The 21,003-nt window shown below is 45.7% G+C and overlaps 1 protein-coding gene across 3 annotated transcripts in view; it reads left to right on the forward strand.

The window, feature by feature from the left end:
• The window catches only part of STX5 (syntaxin 5), a 107,541-nt gene that overhangs the window by 44,686 nt on the left and 41,852 nt on the right, over window positions 1-21,003 (forward strand). For all 3 annotated transcript variants that reach the window (XM_086938119.1, XM_086938118.1, XM_086938120.1), the window contains exons 4-8: window positions 6,180-6,235; window positions 7,966-8,036; window positions 20,567-20,683; window positions 20,767-20,823; window positions 20,916-20,997. In XM_086938119.1, coding sequence (XP_086794245.1) covers window positions 6,180-6,235; window positions 7,966-8,036; window positions 20,567-20,683; window positions 20,767-20,823; window positions 20,916-20,997 — 383 coding nt within the window. The remainder of the gene's footprint in view (window positions 1-6,179; window positions 6,236-7,965; window positions 8,037-20,566; window positions 20,684-20,766; window positions 20,824-20,915; window positions 20,998-21,003) is intronic.

Genomic DNA, 21,003 nt, shown 5'->3' on the forward strand with positions numbered 1-21,003 from the left:
AGACCGGGCGCAGTCCTAGCTAACATTGTCAAAGGCCAGAGGAGAAAGGCACATATTCCTGATTTAAAGAACGCAAGCGGGGATAGTGTCGGATGAGGCGGAGATGGCGGCAGTCTTTAGGGACTACTATGCAGAGCTATATTCCTCCAAAAGTGGAGATTTAACGGATGAAATATGTGATTATTTAGAACATATACAGCTCCCATTTCTCCCTCACTCAGACAGGGAATTCCTGATGTGCCCCATTCAGCTGGACGAAATTAGAGAAGCTCTAGTCTCTATGAGATCGGGTAGTGCGCCGGGCATGGATGGCCTCTCTGTAGATTTCTACAAAGTGTTCCAAGAACAACTACTGCCGCACATCCACACCCTCCTGGAAGACATAGGTGTACAAGGTACCATGCCTAGCTCTATGAGGGAGGCAATGATAGTTACCATTCTTAAGCCGGGTAAGCCACACGTCGACTGTAGCTCATATCGCCCGATGTCGCTGCTAAACGTTGACACCAAACTATACGCGAAAGTACTTGCGAACAGACTGGCACTCCTAGCCCCTGATTTAGTAGCCCCAGAACAGGCGGGATTCATCCCATCCAGAAATTTGACTTCTAATATCAGAACTGTCTTGGGTACCATTTAACACGTAAAGCAGGACACGCCAGCGGTAGCGCTCTTTTTAGACATGGAGAAGGCGTTCGACTCCGTAGAATGGCCGTTCCTTCTACAGGTACTACACCGAATGGGCCTGGGCGAACCCTTTATCCAAATGATTGGCCCGTTATATGATGGCCCGGCGGCTAGAGTCCGGGTAGGTAATGCGGTATCCCCCCCCTTGTTCATAGGGAGAGGCACCCGTCAGGGATTCCCTCTGTCCCCTTTACTGTACGCGCTGGCTGCTGAACCCCTCGCCTGTGCCCTAAGAGAGTATCATAGTCACAGGGGAGTTAGGTTCCCCACATACAAGCTGGTCGTATCTATGTATGCGGACGACACCTTGCTATACGCCCACGACCCGGCTGTCTCGCTTCCCCCACTCCTGAGAGAGGTGGTCCTGTTCGGCGCGCTCTCGGGGCTCAGGGTTAACTGGGCGAAATCGGTGGTACTACCCCTGACTCCTGTGACGACTCGGGTGGAGACGGAGCTCCCTGTACAATGGACGGAGGACCCGATTAGATATCTGGGGATCCAGATAAACACGGACCCGGATCTGCTCCTTGGGCAGAACTACGGACGAGCGGTCAGTAAGCTAGAGGACGAGATAGAAATATGGTGTAAACTACCTCTAACGCTGATGGGCCGCATAGCCCTAATGAAGATGATAGTGCTACCACGGTTTCTATTCCTGTTTAACGCACTACCGATCGTGCTATCTAAACCCTTCTTCCATCGTCTAACTAGTCTGCTGATCAAATTGGCATGGGCGGGCAAACAGCCGCGAGTCAAATGGACTACGCTCACCCTCCCATACAAATTAGGGGGGCTGGCGGCGCCAGATCTGGAATTGTACTACAGGGCTGCCCAGGCGTCTCATCTACATACCTGGATTCATGGTGATAAGCTAATCCCGCATGTCCGGCTCGAACGATTGTTTGCGCACCCTATACTACTCCAGGCAATGATCTACCAACCGCAGGATCGCCGGACAGGGATATTGGATTCCATATCCTCCACCAACCACGCATTGCACTCACTCCTATTTCGCCAAGGGGGGGTTTGCTGTATTCGCCGGAGATGCCAATTGAGTGGATGCACTGGCTTCCTCCCATGGCGGACAAAGAGACCACATGGGAACTCGCAAAACTGGGGCTGAGCAAGGCGGGAGACCTCTTCCACGACGGCACGGCCAAAACCTGGGACCAAGCGCGGGGAGACGGAGTTGACCCTCCGCTACTCCAGAGATTCCACTTCCACAGAACTCTGAGCGCCCTCGCCGAACTCCTGGGTCCGGATATGTCGGAGCCTCCGGACATGCCGGAATTAACATATGTGATCACACATTAAGACCCCAAGAAACTTTTGACGAACCTCTACGGTATAGCGAGATCTCAGGGGGAACACCAACTCATGAAAGCTCGCGTTGAGTGGCAGAGGGACTTGGGTACCTCGCTAGATGATTCGACGTGGAGCTACTGCTGCGAAAGCACGAAGCGCATTTCCCTAAATGGAAAGCACCGGCTCATACACTTTAAGTTCCTTCAAAGAGTGGACTACACCCCAGCATGGCTTCACAGATATGGGCTGCGTCCGGAGGCGCACTGCGAGCGTTGCCGAGCGGCAGACGCTGACTTCTTGCATTTGTCATGGGGTTGCCCGGGGATACAAAGATTTTGGCGAGACATTTTTTCCGAGATGAGCAGGATTCTGGAAGTCGACTTAGACATGGACCCGGGATTAGCACTAATAGGTAACTCAAAAAGACTTCCGCGGGCGATACGCAGACTCACGGACATGGGGATGCTGATGGCGAGAAGAGTGGTAGCTCAGTGCTGGATGCGGGGCCCTCTTCCTACCAAGGCTAGATGGACGCGAGACATGCTATATTGCTGCACGGAGACGGAGGCATATAGCGAGCTGTTACCCCAAAAAAAACGCCCGAAGAACTTCTGGGCCCTTTATAGGACCTACTTGCAGGGACAGCAGACCAAGAAAGAGAACACCACAGACAGCACCCCTTCAGGGGCGGCCGCAGATCCCACACACGATCCGGACTAGGACACTGACGCTCACAGGGGACATCGGGTGCGGATCAGGGGGGGAGGGTAACAGGGGAGTACAGGGCACAAGGTGGGAGGGTAGGGGGAGTTGGGGTTCCATGGAGGGGGGACTTACAGGGTAGACCACACACTGTTCGATTTCTTCACTAGCTGAGGTATAAAATGCGAGGTTTAGGATCAAACCACCTTCAGGGCCCCTTTGCTATCAATGGGTTGGTCACTGTGACATGGTCATTGCAGAGCTGGCTAGGCTAGAAGGAGCGAGGTACATTGGTAAGGCTTTAGGCAAGGTTAGAGGGGGGTGTTGTCTTGAGGGAGTTCAGGGGTTGTTGAGAAGGGCGAAAATTGAAAAATGCACAAAGACGGGCAGCCGCCCACTTGTAAGACCTGTACTACACAATGGAACTCGGATGTACCTATGCGCTGCCGGACCCCCGGGTTGTCGGCCCTAAGGCTGTGTACTACATGTAAAGAACTTAAGGCGAATAACTGTGTGGCGGCCGGCCCCGGAGGGGTTGTGGGCCAGAAGCTGTGTAAACTGAAATTCCTTACTCTGTGCAATAAAAAAAAAAAAAAAAAAATAAACTTTCAGTTCCGCACTAAACCATGGGGTAGAGGCTTTCTTCCTGTTTTTTAGTTTCTTAAGAGGAATTACCTTGTCCAGGGACCTATCAATAAAATTGCAGTATTCCTGATAGTTTTCCTTAATGGACCTAGATGTAATAAACAGATTTTGGTTTTGATTGGGGGGTGTCCGGTATAACTTATTGTTAATTAGCTTAGCCCATTCTATTCCCTGTCGGAAAGTAATCGGACTGCTTCTGCTTGTCTCCAATTGGGGGATTGTGATATGGAAGTGCACCAAGAAATTATCCGACCAGTTTTGCAGCCGTATATCTATTATCTTGGTATCCGTCTGATTTGCAAATACCAGATCCAATACATGTCCTCCCTGATGTGTCGGTTCTTGAACCAGTTGATCTAAATTGCAATTCTTAAATAATTGGCTCAGCTCTCTCAGATGGATATCAGAGATTCTGTTATCCCACAGATTAAAATCCCCCAGTATAATCATTCTGGAGTGAGCCAGGGAGAGCTCTGTGATGGTATCGAACAACATTTGGTACTGAGTATCTGATTCTGGTGGTCTGTAGCATATCATACCCGTAACTAATCTCCCCTTTGTTTCCTGCGGAGAAAAGCCCAGTATTTCTATCCCTGTTACCGCCTCTATCTCCAAGGGTGAGAAATCCCATCCTTCCTTGAAGATCACCCCAACTCCTCCCCCTCTTCCTCCAGTTCTAGGTTTATGAAAAATTTTAAAACCCTCCGGGCAAGCAAGACCCAATTCTACCAATGAGTCAGTGCGAGTCCATGTCTCTGTAAGGAACAGGGAGTCTAGGTCCATGTCCTCCACCAGACAGGAGATCTCTGTATGATGTTGTACCAGAAATCTACAATTCAGTAACCCACAGTTTAGGTTAGTCTGGTTGGCCCTTGTACCTACAGGAAGTTTAGGTTCCCCTCCTCCCTTCCTCTTACAGATACAGAGCAGGCTCTCCCTAGAGTAAGTTATCCTTCCTTGAACTGACTGTGGTCGGGCAGCATAACCGGCACTTGGCGCGGACGGGCGCAGATGGGCTTGCCTCTGGCGCGTGCGCTTCCCGCTTCCATTAGGCAGTTTAAATAAGCCTACTCGCGACAAAAAAGCGTGTCTCTGCACTAGCACTAGTGCGCTACCCCCTGAGCGAGCTCCTCACTCAAGATGGCGGTCAGTGAACACTCCCGACACTGGATTCTCGCTAATACAGCAAGTGGTGTAATTCAATTTTAAGTACAAGTAAGTGAGCCAGGTAACCAGCAATTTAAACGATAAAAAGAAGCAGCCCTAAAATTAAAAACGAGAATTCTTTCCAGAATTATACATTTAGCTAAAACAAGAGCCTCGATATGAGCGGGCCCTCGTAGTAGATAGTAGCGCACAATTCAAATCATACAATCTTTAGTTCAGTTGTTCAGATGTCTCAGTCAAAACCTAAGAATTCAAAGACTGTTTTTTTTTTTTTTTTTTATAAATATCCGTTTCTCCTGAAATATGGAAAAAGGGCTTTTTAACTCCGCAAACCTTTTATTAATGCTATTTTGGTGGGGTAATAAGGTTTCTTGCACAGCATCTCTCCCCTCTAATTTTTTATTTATTTATTTCATTTTCTCTATTTTCTTCGATTCCCTCCGGTGTCATCCACACCATCCACCCACGCCCAAATTAGGGAGAACAAATGACACATTTGCCTCTATGCCTTTTGTGGGGAAAAAGGTAAGGAAGCTTAATTGCAAACTGTCTCAAGCAACAACAAAAAGGTTCTGTGCTGGGGTGGCAAAGCCGCACAGCTACTGGGTTGGCAAAGCCGCACAGCTACCGGGTTAAAGCAAATGCAATAGAAATAGTAAACGGACATGTAAACATTAGAACTATAGTAGAAACATGTGAAGTTTTGGGAAGCAACCATCTACTGCCTAGTTAGATTTGGTCACTGACAATTTTTTATTATCAGCAATGTTGCATCGGAGAACCTACATTTTCATGTGGAAAATTACAGTGGTAATCAGACAGGTGATGGGGAATTTGATTCCCATTTGCTGTTTTCAACAGGGACACAAGTGGCTGGAGTAAGGGAAAAGTAGATGTGTATACGGTCTGGACAGGACAGTACAAATTCATCATTAGGTCAACGAAGGAAGTGTTTGTCTTTGCAGAGGAGGGCTTCTGACAGAAACATGCTGCATGCATTAACCAATTCATGGTCTGTGGACATATTAGAGTGATGTTCTAGATTTGCCAGTGAAGGGAAGGTCCATAGCCGTAAACCTCAGCCTATGACTACTGTATTGCAATTCTCACCTTATTTAATCAATAATAGAACCTGAAATTATTCTCACAAGTCTGGTAATTTCCTTCTTAGGAGCCTTAAAGCACCAAAGTTCCAAATATACAGAATGGACAGCCATTCCAGTCACCCTTCAGCTCCTTCTGAAACTCTTATGAAGGCACACCCTAATAACTCTCCCTGCCAAGTCCTGTTAACCCACCAAGCATCCCATTAATTCTGTTAGTCACTGGAGGAACATCCACTTAGCCTGAAATTGCATAGTAACGGCAGAAGACCCTGCAGCATTCATACATGCAACACAAAGGCAGTATTACATTGCAGAGGGCATGAAGTGAAGATTAGCAACTATGGTAATATGGGTTGTCACGTCTATCCTTTCACTGCCTTTTTGAAATTACACGGCAATTCATTGTCCTACGAAGTCACTAATATGCTGTTTGTGATAAAACAAAAACAATAAGTGGGAGCCAGCTCTGCTGATTGTTGGCTGTTGAACTATCACAAATGCAAAGAATAGATGGCTGTGCCTAGTGCCACTAGAACCGCAGAGTAACGTTTTGTTATCTCCCACCAGGCGAATCGGAAAGGATCTCAGCAACACCTTTTCAAAGCTCGAGAAGCTGACCATACGTAAGTACGCATTTTTGGATGCCTTTTTAAATCGGAGTGGATCTTGGGGTTGTTGGATACATGGTAAAGAATTTTTTATCACTCTTATAAGTGTAAAGATTATGAATGCGAGAGTAAATGTTACTGTGACTCTAGTCTTGCTTTATTGCCATTACTTACCTTTAGTTTTTCTTTTTCACATTTCTTGTTTCTTTTGTACTTCTAACTGTATTGATTTAAAATAATTCCTTTTTAAATTCAACAATTATTTTACTTGGCCTATATTAAATAAGAGAAACATTTGTCACCGGGGTTTGGGAGATTCTAGGAGGTTCCCATAACAAGCAGCACGCGGAACTCAGCAAGTGGAGGGCATTAACATGAGAATGCCTTGTCTCGTATTTGTGTTATCCTTTTCCTCTTTTAACCTCATGCGCGCGGGCCGTTTTCCCGCTGTGCGCGGAGTTTTAAAAAAACCTGCGTTACATGACGAGCTCAGCTCGTCATGAGCGTACGACAGGCGTAACTCATGACGAGCTCAGCTCGTCATGAGAGTCTAAGGGGTTAAGCCTCCTAGTGGAAAAGGGTCTGTTCGTGGGTGCACTGTTGCATTAAGGGGTACCTAGAAGAAACAGATTATTGAGTTAATATCTAGATTATTGTGCATTGAATGTAAATAATCTAACATTTTCAAGATTTTGCATAGCTCCCATATTTTGAGTTTATAACGGAAAGATTAAGGATTGACTAGGATAAAAGTGCATTACCTACATCAACTGTCATGGCTAGATTTCAGCAGTCATTTTGCAATATTTTCCACTCCAAACATTGCAGACTTTCAAAACACTGGGGTTATAGGTGAATCTTAATCTTTAGTATAAATGCTGTCTAGAGGAAGATTTCGATATTATTCACATATTGGCTTGCCTTTGCTTTTTTTTAAATTGCCATTCAAGTTTCTTTGTATTGTTGTATTTTGTGTTACTGAATGTACGATGTAGTTATTGATCAGAATAGAAACTTGCACCCCTTTTCTTTGACTCAGTGTACCTGGGTTTACCTGTCAGTGCACCTTCTTTAGGCCAGACCTGAGGCTGAGCCTGACTGCCTGCAGACCAGAGCCAAGGAATGCAGCAAAGCCTAATTTGCTACCAAGGGAACAAACACTGTGACTCTGTAGGGAACACCAGTAGCTTCTAGGCATCTGACGAGTAACAAGTGGTGAAAACCTACCACTATGCGTTCAATGTCTCTAGGGCACTTGGACTACGCAGTGGAGGTTTCTGGTAAAGCAGTGACTTTAGAAGGTATCCGGTGAAGCAGAGAAGCTATGATTGCTGCTAGAAGACATGGCTGAGGATACTGTTTATTGTGACATCCTATGACTATGCTATTTTTGTTAAGTGGATTCTGTACTGATGCTTTTATTTCCATTCTGACAAACTTCAATAAAACCTTATTAGCAACAACAACAAAAAAGATTATGGTTGAGGATTTGAAGAAGGCAGTAGATCTGGTAAATAGAGTTTGGCCCTCCTAATCTGACTCTCAATAGAACAGAAGCTGATTTGAGCGTAGAAAATGCAGAATGAGTGTCCATGACACACAGGAATGTAACTCTCCTGTCCATTCAAAATCGGACTCATAATCTCTCCCTTTCTCTGGCTTGAAAAGTGCTCTTCTGTGGCTGATTGTTGCCCTTTCAAATCATTTTAAACCTTCAAAAATTTCTCTTCTTTTTATGTCTCCAGTGGCAAAGCGGAAATCCCTGTTCGACGATAAAGGCGTAGAGATCGAAGAGTTAACATACATCATCAAACAGGTTAGTAAAATGCAGTGATGAGAGCAATAGTGTGTTCTACAAGTCATGAGAGATGGTCGCATGTGTGGCACAGCCTGGCAAAGAGCCTTATGCTGTGTGTGTGTTCTCTAGACATGCTGTTTCCAAATAACTTCGCTTTTCCCCACTTTTTGTCCCTATTTTCTGTCACCCGTTAGCGGTCTTCTTGCATGACTCATGCTTTTCATAGTAGCCCTTGTTTGCGGAAAGCTGAATGCTCTCTGATCTGCCCAAATAGTATTGCATGCCTTTTATTACTCCGAATGCCCACAAAGTGTGTAAAGCTAAGAATTGTGGTAGTTTTCTGTGTATGAGATTTCCTTTAAATTTATGAACATAAGAATATTTCCCCTAATTTGCAGTATCCAAAACCTAATTTTAAAAGTTAGCGATAACCATTTAAAAAAACATTTTTACTAGTAACTATACATATAAGAAATACTTGCTGCCTTTTAAAACAAGCCTTGGCATAGCCAATAGGTCTCGCCTTTGGGACCTCATAAGTGTTTAGCCATGCAACAGTTGATGTTGTTGCACCGAGGATATTGTGTTGCATAACTAAATACATATAAGGTCCCAAAAGCGAGACCTATTGGCATAGCCAATAGGTCTCGACTATGGTTTTACTAATATGTTTAAGCTATGTTGTACTTTGCAGTTGTTTTTTTTCCTTTGGTCTGCAGTAGTGTATGTGTTTAGCAAGTGTTGTTTGTAGAGGATGTGGAGTAACGCCTAGTGCGCTGGACACTAAAGTTGGGGAACTGGGTTCAAGTCTCGGTGGAGGCTCTACGTCAGAGTTATTCAAACTGTGGGGCGCGCCCCCCTGGGGGGGCGCGATGCCATCTCAGGGGGGGCGCGCTCTCCACCATAAAATGTCACCTTTCATTGTTTCCCACGGCGGAGAGGCAGAGTGGCGCTGCAGGGGCCCTAAGAAGGGGTGAAAACCATCAACGCCTGATTAACATGCAAAAGGTCATTAAAAGACCTGTGAGGAACTCGAAGGGGGCTGTGTGTCTGCGAAGCTGAAGCTGCCTCATCCCGGGCTGCCACCCAGAGACGCAGGAGGGGTGGGGGGAGGGCGAGAGAAGCCCTTTAATTCCAATGGGCGCCTGTTCTTGGCTCGTGATATCTGCGAAATTATTCACCGGCTGCTGGCAGCATAAAAATAATGAAGAGGTAGTGAAGGCACCACGGAAATAGCGTCCCCTTCTCCAGAGTCCTTGAAATACTTGTCTAACAGCGTAACCAGTAAGATGTAAAAATGTAGAGAGATTTTCGGGCTCCTTGTAGAAACCAAGCCCTTTCCGGTATAGATTAATTTGGGTACAATTAAGGATCCAGATCTGTCCGGAGAACGGGAGGGCAGGGGCATCATATACGGCCTGGCATTTACACCCACGCTTTGCTTGCACCCAGAGGGAACTGGGACAGTTAAAGACAAGCCGGAGGAGGCAGGAGATAAAACACATAAAAGGATCTGGGATTAGAACGGGGCATAGAGTGAAAGAAAGTGTAGGAAGGAGAATGAGAGGAAGAGGGAGAAGCAGAGGAGGAAGGAGAGTGGAAGAGGGAGAAGCAGAATGGAGGACGAGAAAACATGGGAGGGGAAGGGGATGAACGAGGCCTTAGAAGTGAGGAGAGGCATATACTGAAAGGTGAGAAAAAGAAGGCGTGCAGAGGAAGAGAGAGGTTAGGAGGTATGAAAAAAATGGGTGGTAGTAGGAGGAAGAGGGAGATAGGAAGTGAGTGTGGAATAGAAGGGAGTGAAAAGAGAAAGGAAGAGATAGAAACCGAAATGAGAAAGAAGAAGTGTAAAATTGGGCAACAAAATGGAGGGAAAGGGAATGAGAGAAGATGAGTGTGTGTGAGGGAGAGAGAAAGAGGAAAAGAGTGCAAGTGAACGAGAATAAGTGAAAACAAGAACGTGAGTATGCTATTTATGTATTTATTGTTTTGCAAAGTGTTTAACAGTTGTCTTTTTGTCACTTACAGTAACATATGGACCGCCTGGGCTCACCATAGCGCGCTTAGGTAGAAAAAGCATAAGTATGAGAAACCCATTTTCCCCAGCATATGCTTATTTGCACTTTTCTGCAGATGGATTGAGAAAAAGTTGAAATTAGAATCTTTTTTGAATATAAATGGCATTCTCCTTCCAGAAGGGCTTTTAAAATATGCCAGGATTTTCTGCAGGTTATTTCGTTCATGTGTTATCGGATACAGAAGCACTGCCGTAATTCGCTCACTGTTCACCGACTGCAGTTTAAATTTTACACCCAGTGCTGCTTAGGATGGCCAGAGTTGAAATTGTTTTTTTTTAATGCCATTGGACAGTGCTTCTCAGTGGAGAGCATGGTCTTTTAATGGTACTCATTTTATTGACCACAGAAGTTTCTTTGAGGAGGCTTTGCAAGAATTAAGTGGAGAACCCGTAACAATTTGCACACATTTTATCTTGAAAAATGTAGTTTTGGACTGTGTAGTAAGCCTCTGTCATTTCACCACACCAACTCGCAAACCTGCAGTTTTCTAAACACTCTTACTGTGTTTAACATTATTAGCCAGATATGGACTGGGAAATGCGGATGACAGTCGATTATGTAAAATACCAGGTTCCAGAATTTTTTGTCAAGTGGTGGGGGGGGGGCCCGACATCGAAATAAATTCAGCTGGGGGGGCTCAACCTAAAAAAGTTTGAAGACCTCTGCTCTACGTTCTATGATTCTGGGCAAATTTCTGTAATGTAAGAAGTGCTATTGTAAAACGCTCTGATACACTCATTAGTGCCATATAAAAATGTTTAAAAAAAGGAATGAACAGAGAATTTGAGAAGTGGGGAAAGTGAAAAGATGCACTCTGTAGAGTGTTTAAACAAAAAATCATGAGCCATAAGTGAATTAAATAAAGCTGAAATAAATAAAGCATGTTTGGATGTGAGGGCGATCTGGCTGGGGAGGAAGGGAGGAATGAGGTGACAGGTTTCTGTTTTTGATCTGCATTTCTCTAAAAAGATAACTTACTAGAAATGTGCTAATGGTGGCTGAAAGATGTTGGCGTAGCGCTTTGGTTTCCTTGACTGTTGCCGGTTAAAAAGTTTGCTCAAATGAAGGTGCTTGGTCATGTAATCCCAATGCTCCCAAATATGTATTTTCTGCAACACTTGTCATCTTCCTGAAGCCTTCAGGAGTGTGTAAATGTGTGCCTGATATCTTCTGAGGGGGAAGGAGTTCTGAGGCAGCTTCTGTGACCATCTTTGGCATAAATTGCGCCCAGTGGCAGCTTTTAGACTGTAGATACTTTAGGCAGCGTGATGTACGTTCATCAGATTATTTATCCTTTGTTTTGCATTTTTATATAGCACAAATGAAGGTCTCAGCCCTGAATCAACTGTTCTTTCCTCTCTGAGTCACAGGCAAAAAAGAGTGACTGACAGAATGGCAAAACAAAAGACAGGGGACAGGATGTGGAGTAATGGCTAATGCCCAGACTTTAAAGCTGGGTAATCGGGTTTGAGTATCGACGGAGGCTCTACATCCTGTGATTCTGGGCAAATTTCTGTAAAGGAACTAGTGCTCATGTAAAGCGCTTTGAAACCTTTGTTTCAATTATATATAAAATACAAGGATTGAAAGGAGAAGTGCTTGCAGGTTCGTGAGGTGGGGGGAGCAAAAAGATGCACTCTGTATTGTTTAAATAAAGCATATTAGGATGTGAGGGCGATCTGGCTGGGGTTTATTGGGAGGGGGGGAAGAGGAGACCGGGGGAGTGAAAATTAAAACACTCTGTGGAATGCTGAAAGCAACAACATTACCAGTCAATTTCCAGTGTAAATAAATACATACAAAAGAGAAGTACCATGCCTTTGAAGAACACGCTTTTGACTTGAAATCAAAGGCGATGTGCTGTATACATGAAACAAGACGTGCGGCCTCGAGATGGACTCTGTGATGAGGGAGGAAGTTGCAGCGCGAGCAAGACAGAGAGGCGGAGCGAGTCGCGCGCACGCTTGGGAGAGCGAGAGGAAAGCCAGATGGCGCCTTTGCTTGTAACTGTGTGCGTAACCGCACACTCTATGCCACACAAAAAGCTGTGGTCTGCTTTTTAAAGCCCACTCACTAAATGTCTCGCCAGAGTAACGCGTGTGCTGGCTCAGGCGAGACCTAAAAAGGCCAACTGTGATGGACAATCAGTCCTATACAATACATTTGCCTGAGAAAAACCATTCAACCACCTCTCTAGCACCCAACACCCTCAAAAAGAAGGAAAATCTGGACATAGACATTACACTCTGCATTGGGACGGTGAAAGATGCCCTACCTGGCTCACAGGGAGTGAGTGCCCTTGCCTCAAGTTTACCATAGCTAGCCGTATAATTTTTGCCCCCTACCTTAGCACACACAACAATCCATGTTCACATAAAGGCTTTGTATCCTGGCGTTCAACTCGGAGGGGAGCCTCTTCATTTTGGAGGGGCACTCCAGCTGCACCCTCGTTTGCCAGTGCAACTAATGCTGTCTCTGCAGCCTACATAAGACTGATATTGGTGCTGATACCAATATTAGACAGAAGAACATGTCTTTTTATATGTTGCTAGCCAGGGAAGACATCTACCAGCATTTCCCCCATGTTTTAAATTGTCTTCCAGTCCCCTGCAATTGGATTCTTGATTTATCCATGCGGTGCATGCATGCTATGTGTGTTGTCTGAGAATGGAAGACTTGTTTGAAGTGTATATGTGGTGTCTGTAAATATGGCCTAAGTGGCTACCATTTGCTAATGCAGAATACTGTTGGGACCTAGAGGGCGAGTTAAGGGAGAGACCAGGCATCAGATGTAAATTACCAGACTCCTCTCAGACTCTCCACAAAGCTGTTCAGTGGGTTAAACCAAAGAGGGTTAGATCAGGAGTTTTTTTACAGAGTCAAGTTAGTGACTGAAGCCAAGCCCACTTACCCCAGTATTGGAACTTTCATAGATTCCCATGCTTTGTATCATTCCCTGTCGTCGGAATGGGAGCCTCGGTAAATAAAAAATATCATAACCATAGGTACAAAAGAGAAAACCTGGCCTAGGCCTCATCTCATTTTGTAGCATATCACCCTCTTTGTGTAAAAGAGCCTCAAACTTTCCACAACAACCAATCAGAATAGCCTCACCCCATAGAACCTTCCTGAGAGAGCCTCAGAGCCTGAGATTTTCTACTGCACGTTGTGCTAGGGAGTCTCCTCTGAGCTCTGCTCAGTTTCTTTCTTTTCATCTTGAATTCTTCTACAAATTACTTCCAAATTATAATGTCGGACAAGGAGAAAAAGGCTTTGTTCAGGGCCTGTGCTAAAAAGAGGCTTTTTGTGGAGGACAAGCATGATGATTGTATCTATTGCCTGTATCCAGACCACAAGGCCACAGATTGCAAGATCTGTAGAACTTTTTCTACAAAAACATTGAGAGACAGAGAGGGCCGTTTGTTGACTTGGCTGCAGAAATAAAGTCACGGAAGGAGGTGCTGTGATCAGATGAGGAGGACTCTTCATCTGCTACATCCTCAAGAAAGTCCAGAAAGAGGGGTAGATCACCTCCCTCTACTTCTTCTGGGGCCACTGTCAAAACACAACAAAAGATCTCTGATAGGTCTGAGAGGGCTAGTCCCATTAAATCTCCTCACCGGGGTGAAAAGGAGAGGCTGGGACAGGCTGCTGAGGCGGAAACAGCCAAGAAGGTGAAAAAGGATGTTCCTATTCCTTCACAACCATCTCAAAAGGTGAAGGATAGCAAAAAACTGGCTGCTGTCTCTCAGGATATAAAGCCTCACAAGAAACAGCGTCCGTCGATGACGAAATCAGCAGGTACGTCGACGACTTCTTTTCAGAAGGACCTAAATTCTAATGTAGCTCCGTCGACGGTGGCTGCGTCAACGACAACACCATTGATGACTTCGTCGACGTTTAAGGTGCCTTCCTGCTCGTCGACGATGGCTGTGTTCTCGACGTCAACGATCATGACGACGAGGGTAGTGTCGACGGCTGCATCGACGACGAAGTCTACGACGACAGCTGTAATGTTGATGACGGCAAGTTCGTCGACGAGACCGTCGACTATCAATCCACCTTCGACGACGGAAGCTCCGTCGACGAAAACCAATTCTCCGTCGACAGTTCGGTCGGCGATTCCTTCGACGATGACTCAGTCGATGAGGTCGTCGACGATTCAAAAAATCCACATTTCCATGCGGAAGCAGCAAATAACTCCGGAGATGACTTCTCCTAGACGAGTAACACCTTTGTTTCCTACTATGCTGTTTGATGAGGAGTCTGATGACGAGGAGGATAATAATTCTTATGGGGATGCCTACAGTCCCTCTGACTTAAATGTTAAGTGTCAGGCTACGGACACTGAGCAATATTACGAACGCCATATGTCCAGCAAAACGCTCCTCCTCAAACTTTAGGACAGGACGTGATAGCAACGCCATCCTCTCTAGTATTGGATTTGCAACTGATGTTGCAAGATTATAGAACAAGGTTTCCAACTCAACCTATAACACAACAGGAGCGCCCTCCTTCACCTGTTAGACCTCCTGCTCCTGCAATCATTGTGACAACGGTGGTCCCACGGGGTGTGCAACCGTAACCCAGGGAGGAAACCCAGGAGGTGATGGATGATGTTTCTTCTGATGACAATGTTCAGGAAGATCCTACGCATGATCCAGGTCTGGATTATGATGATAGTGGCCTTCAAGATCCGGATGTGGCAGCTCAGGATACGGCTACCTCTCCCCCAGCTGACATTGGGGGATTCCATAACCTCATGAAGAGGGCATCTACCAGATTTGGTCTGCTGATCACGACTGTGCACTCAGACTGCTTCCTATATGACTTAAAGGAACCGTACAAGAGATCGGTCCGATCTATACCTATAATTGAAAATGTATGGTCAGAAGGGGTTAAAGTTATGCAAAATCCAGCGACACTCATTCCTGTTCTTCCCCGGCTGGAGAAGAAATATAAGGCGCCGGAAGGCAGTCCAGCATGTCTACTGGGACAACCTAAGCCAGATTCTGTCATTTCTCAGGCAGCACAAAGCAAATCGAAAAATCCTTGAACTCCCCTTACTACACCTCCGGACAAGGAAGGGAGGTGCTTGGACAATGTAGGCAAAAGATTCTCCTCTCTGGCCAGCCTCCTTGTCCATGCTGTTAGGGCTCTTGCCATCCTGGACAGGTATGATCGCCAGATGTGGTGGGACCTATCCCCAATTTTGGAACAGCTTCCAGACTTAACAAGAGATGAGGCCAGGAAGGTGTTGATGGAAGGAGAGAGATCTTCGTCAGAGGTAATAGATTGTGCTATGGACATAGCGTCTACTGCTTTTGGAGCTCTGGCTGGATCAGCTGTGCTTCGACCTCAGGGCTGGTTGCGGGCGACCTGGTTTCGCCAGGAGGTCCAGAACAAAATCTTGGACTTACTGTTCGATGGAGAAATGCTTTTCAGAAAGCATGTTGATGAGGCCCTTCAAAGCATTAAAAAGGATACGGACACAGCAAAGTCCTTGGGTTCTTTGAACTACCGTAAGGTTCCGTTTAGAGGTGAGAGAGGAAGAGGTTTCTCCCCTTACAGGGGTGGCAACCAACAAAGATATTCATCACAGTCCTCCCAATCGTACAAACCTTAGTATTCCAATCAACGTCTGGGCCAGTCGGCCTCTTTCTCTCGTCAACCGCAGAGAGGACGCCAAAATCGTCAAGGACGTGACAACTCCAAGAGGCAATAGCGGCCTCGCGGCTCTTTCTACTGTTCCTACCCCTCCAATGACATCAGTGGGGGGCAGGATATATCATTGTCTAGACAGCTGGAGAATTATTACATCAGACCAGTGGGTCCTCAATATCGTCAAGAGTGGCCATACGTGGAGTTTCAACATCTATCTCCAACCAGAGCTCCAGTGGCCAATCAATCAAAACATCTGGGACTGCTACGTCTCGAAGCCCACCAGCTTTTCATCAAGGGGGCAATAGAACCTGTACCTCTCTCACAGAGAGGGAAAGGGTTTTATTCCAGGTTCTTCCTGGTTCGCAAAACGACGGAAACTTGGCGCTGCATATTAGATCTACCTATCTTATCAAACTGTCCTTCAGGATGGTCACTCTCCAGTATATTCTTTGTCTTTTAAATCCAGGGGACTACATGGCCACTCTGGATTTGGAGGATGCTTATTTCCATGTACCGATCCAACCAGCTCACAGGCAATACTTGCGCTTCACAGTAGGGCAAGAGCCATTTCCAATTCAAGGTACTTCCTTTTGGTCTACGGTCGGCACCAAGGATATTTACTAAAGTATTGGCCCCAGTGGCTGCTTTCCTCCGGGAACTATCTCTGGAAGTTTTTCCCTACCTGGATGACTGGCTAGTCAAAAGCTCCATCTTTCCAGGAAACTTCCAAGGCCATTACGACCTGCATTCAATTGTTCAATCTCCTGGGCCTTCAGCTCAACAAGAACAAGTCAGTTCTTCAACCGTCCAGGTCAGCAAAGTTTCTAGGGGCCATTCTGGACACGAAACACTGCAAGACTTACCCAACAGACGATCGTCAAAACAAATTCATGCTCTCAGCTCGCCAATTACTCAAAAAGAAATCTGTCAGTACGGCTCAAAGTCCCTGCTCGGATCGATCTCATCATGCATACCATTAATTCCGCATTGCAGGCTGCGAATGCGTCCTCTGCAAGAGCAGCTCGAAACAATGGTACCAAGCAGAAGGCTCTTTCAACGACAAGATTTCAGTAACACCAGAGATGAGAAAGGCATGCGACTGGTGGTTAGTGAGGAACAACATTCCAAGGGCTTGACTTTCATGCTTCCTCTGTCTCCCATGGTTCTCACCAAGGACGCCTCTTTAGAAGGCTGGGGAGCGGTGCTCCAGGAACTACAAGTCAGTGGTCACTGGGATCCAGGTCAACGCCAGTGCCACATCAACCTGTTAGAGCTCAAAGCCATCCGATTAGCTTTACAGGCTTTTCTGCCACGAATTTGGAATCCTTCAGTGCTGGTCCGGACGGACAACACTACGGCCATGCACTATATCAACAAGCAGGGGGGAACAAGATCTCAAACTCTGTCCAAGGAAGCTCAACTGATTTGGGATTGGGCAATCCTTCACAAGATTGCTCAGGTTCGCTCAATATAACAGCGGGTGAACTAAGTCGTCAGAAATCAACCAATCACGAATGGGAGTTAGACCAGACCATTCTGGAAGAGGTGTTTTCGGTCTGGGGGACCCCGACCATAGACCGGTTTGCGACTCCGGAGAACACCAAATGCCGGTTCTATGCAAGCAGGAATCACCATCCGGGATCCTTTGGGAACGCGCTTTCGATAGCCTGGTACTGCGCATTCTGTTCCGCTTTTCCACCGAGGCCCCTAATTCCGACGTTAATCAGGAAAATCAAGGCGGAACCGTGCAAAATGATCTTGATTGCACCGGCGTTGCCCCCGCAATTCTGGTACACGAAGCTCCTATTGCTCTCTCAAGATCCTCCAATTCGCCTGCAACTGGTTCCTTCCCTGTTGTCGAGGTCTCAGGGTCAAGTGCTCCATCCGGATCCGAGCTTGCTTCACTTAACAGCGTGGCTCCTGAATACAGGGAGTTCCGACATCTGAACCTTCCTAAGGAGTGTAGGGACGTGCTGTCTCTGGCTCGAGCTCCAAGCACTAACAAAACTTATAAGGCGAAATGAAATAGATTTCTGCCTAAGGTGTCGGAGGCAACATCTCCATCCTTATACTTCCGCTCCACATCAGATTTTACAGTATATCCTGTTACTGGCTAAATCTGGGTTGGCTCATTCTTCTGTGAAAGTTCATCTGGCAGCCATCTCAAGATTCAGACGGACATCTTCAGGTCCTTCTCTTTGGTTCGCTAGGATTGTCAAGCAGTTTTTAAAAGGCCTATTTCGGATGTATCCCCCAGTCCGTCCTACGCCTCCAATTTGGCAGATTAATTTAGTGTTAGATCTGCTAATGAAGGCCCCGTTTGAACCCATCCACAAGGCGGACCTTGAATACCTTTCATGGAAGCTAGCTCTTCTGTTGGCTCTGACATCTGCCAGGAGAGTTAGCGAGCTTCAAGTGCTGTCAATAGTGGAACCTTTTCTTCAATTCAAGCGGGATGTCTTAATCGTTCGGACTAATCCAAAGTTCATCCTAAAGGTTCCATCTGAATGAACCTTTGATTTTGAAGTCGTTCTTTCCATGACCTACTACTCCAGCGGAAAGATCCTTGCATTCTTTGGACGTTCAAAGGTGTTTAAAGTTCTATTTAGAGCGCACAAAATCTTTTAGGAAATCATCACAACTGTTTGTGTCTTACAGTGCTCCGCGGAAGGGATTTCAGCTTACCAAGAGCAGCTTTCCCGATGGATCTCCAGTGCTATTCAGTTCTGCCACCAAGGAGCGGGCAAACTACTTGCAACAAAAGTCTGTGCACATTACACAAGTTCAGTGGCATCTTCGGTGGCTCTATTTTCTGGAGTCCCTATCAAAGACATCTGCAGGGCAGCGACGTGGAGCGGTACACATACCTTCACGAAGCACTACTGCTTAGTCTACAGTAAAGGATGACGCTGCTGTTGGACAGGCAGTCCTCAGGAATCTTTTTCAATGAGAGGTGAGCTTTCCCTACAATCCCTCCTTCCTGTATGGCACATTTTGTATCTATTTTCGTATTCTTTCTATGATAAAATTTTATGATTTGTTTCCTATGAGGATACCTATGTTGTCATGACATAAGATTCATGTAACAAAATGTGCTTTTATGGCTTACTGCTAGCTACTCTGATACAAAGCATGGGAATCTATGAAAGTTCCAATACTGGGGTAAGAAAACAAGTTACTTACCTGTAACTTTGGTGCCCCAGTATTGGTAACTTTCATAGATTCCCATGCGCCCACCCTCCTCCCCTGGGAAAGCTCGGCCTTTTTGCAGCAATAGTGACTGTTTGCACAACTGCTACGAAAATCTGAGGCTGTGAGGCTCTCTCAGGAAGGTTCTATGGGGTGAGGCTATTCTGATTGGTTGTTGCGAAAAGTTTGGGCTCTTTTACACAAAGAGGGTGATATGCTACAAAATAAGATGAGGCCTAGGCCTGGTTTTCTCTTTTGTACCTATGGTTATGATATTTTTTATTTACCGAGGCTCCCATTCCGACGACGGGGAATGATACAAAGCATGGGAACCTATGAAAGTTACCAATACTGGGGAACCAAAGTTACAGGTAAGTAACTTGTTTTCTTCTCCAGTTTCGGGGCTGCTAATCTGGAAAACCAGGAGTCCTACAGGAGGGTTTGCTTGGACCCTTCTGTCAGAAAAAGAGTTGGCCAACTGCTGAGGAAGAGCACTTGAGGTACCTTTGCAAGAAGAGACACAGCTTTGAAAGAGAGGGACTATGAAGGAGCCAGATGGGACGAATTGGTGCCACTGTAGCATTGTGGAGACCTACACCGCTGTTCTGTGGATGAGTGGAATATCTGGAATCACTAAAGGAGCAATGTCCTAGTTTCTACATGTGCTTTGTGCCACTTATGAGAAGTATTATCTGCAATACTTCTGTTCTCGTTTTAGGACCTCTAAAGAGGGGTTTTTCATGTAAAAGCATTTCACATTGTCGAACTTCAATTGGCAATAAATACTGCCTCTTCTAGGCATATTTATTAAACATGAATCTAGGAATCTGGCCTGTGTGTGGAAGTTGTATAATATTTTTAACTAAATAAATTGTATCCCATTAGTAGAAAACTATGGTTAAAAGTAGATAACTGTTCCTTACACCTACCTTTCTCTCCTAAAATAAAAAGACTACATTCCTCAATCTTAATTTTGGTAATAGCTAGCCTAATAGAATTTGCAATAACAAGTAATACCATGAGTTAATTACTTATAACATGGAGAAGATCTTATTGTGTGAATTGTTACTTCACTGCTATTGGTATGCCACAGGTACATGGGAGATGTCCTTGGTTGGTGCAACTTTGACAAAACATAGCTGGTTGTAGTGATCCAGATTAGTGAATGTATTAGTCACCTACAATTCACCTCCCATGTGTAATTGAGAATGACCACCCACTGCCAAAAGAAGTGGCTGTTTATACCCGTGAGTGATCACATAAGTAGTCTGTACTCTGCACCCCACGCAGACATATTACTTAAGCTGTAAGCAGGTGAACAGCTCAACACAAGGCACAGTTATCAACAAGGGCCTTTCACATTGACTGCTCCAGTTTATCACTCTGCTGTGATGTACCCTAGTACACCTCCAATAGATCACATCCGCATCTCAAATTATTGAACATGTTTTATAATGTAGTTGCAAGGTAAAAATGTAATGGTTACTCCCCCTCTTAGCATGTGTTGGCCTTGGCAGCTGTTACCATGTGCACATGACTGCTTGACAGATGTGTGTGATGATAGATTGGTGGCCACTAGAAGCTACATGGTAGACCTGAAATCTTTCTCTTCCTCAGGACATAGGCAGTCTGAATAAACAAATTGCGCAACTACAGGACTTTGTGCGAGCCAAGGCCAGTCAAAATGGACGACATGTCCAGACGCATTCCAACACCATTGTTGTTTCTCTTCAGGTGAGCAGCCAGCAGTGCTATCTAGGTGTCATGTTGCCCCTTATCTACTTATTTTAATGCTGCTTCCTTCTCTTTCCTTTCAGTCTAAGCTTGCCTCCATGTCCAACGACTTCAAGTCTGTCCTGGAAGTGCGAACGGAGGTAAGTATTGGTGGCTGGTAGGAGTATGATCACTGACTTGGCCCCAGTGTGGCAGAGATAAGAAATTGTATTCTACCTTTCTCTTTCTGCAGAACCTAAAGCAGCAGCGGAGTCGCCGAGAGCAGTTTTCCAGGACCCCAGTATCTGGGCGGCCTCTTGCCACCAACAACATTGGTATGT

This window comes from Lissotriton vulgaris, chromosome 9 (genome assembly GCF_964263255.1).
Source record: "Lissotriton vulgaris chromosome 9, aLisVul1.2, whole genome shotgun sequence".
In the NCBI taxonomy this organism is placed as follows: Eukaryota; Metazoa; Chordata; class Amphibia; order Caudata; family Salamandridae; genus Lissotriton; species Lissotriton vulgaris.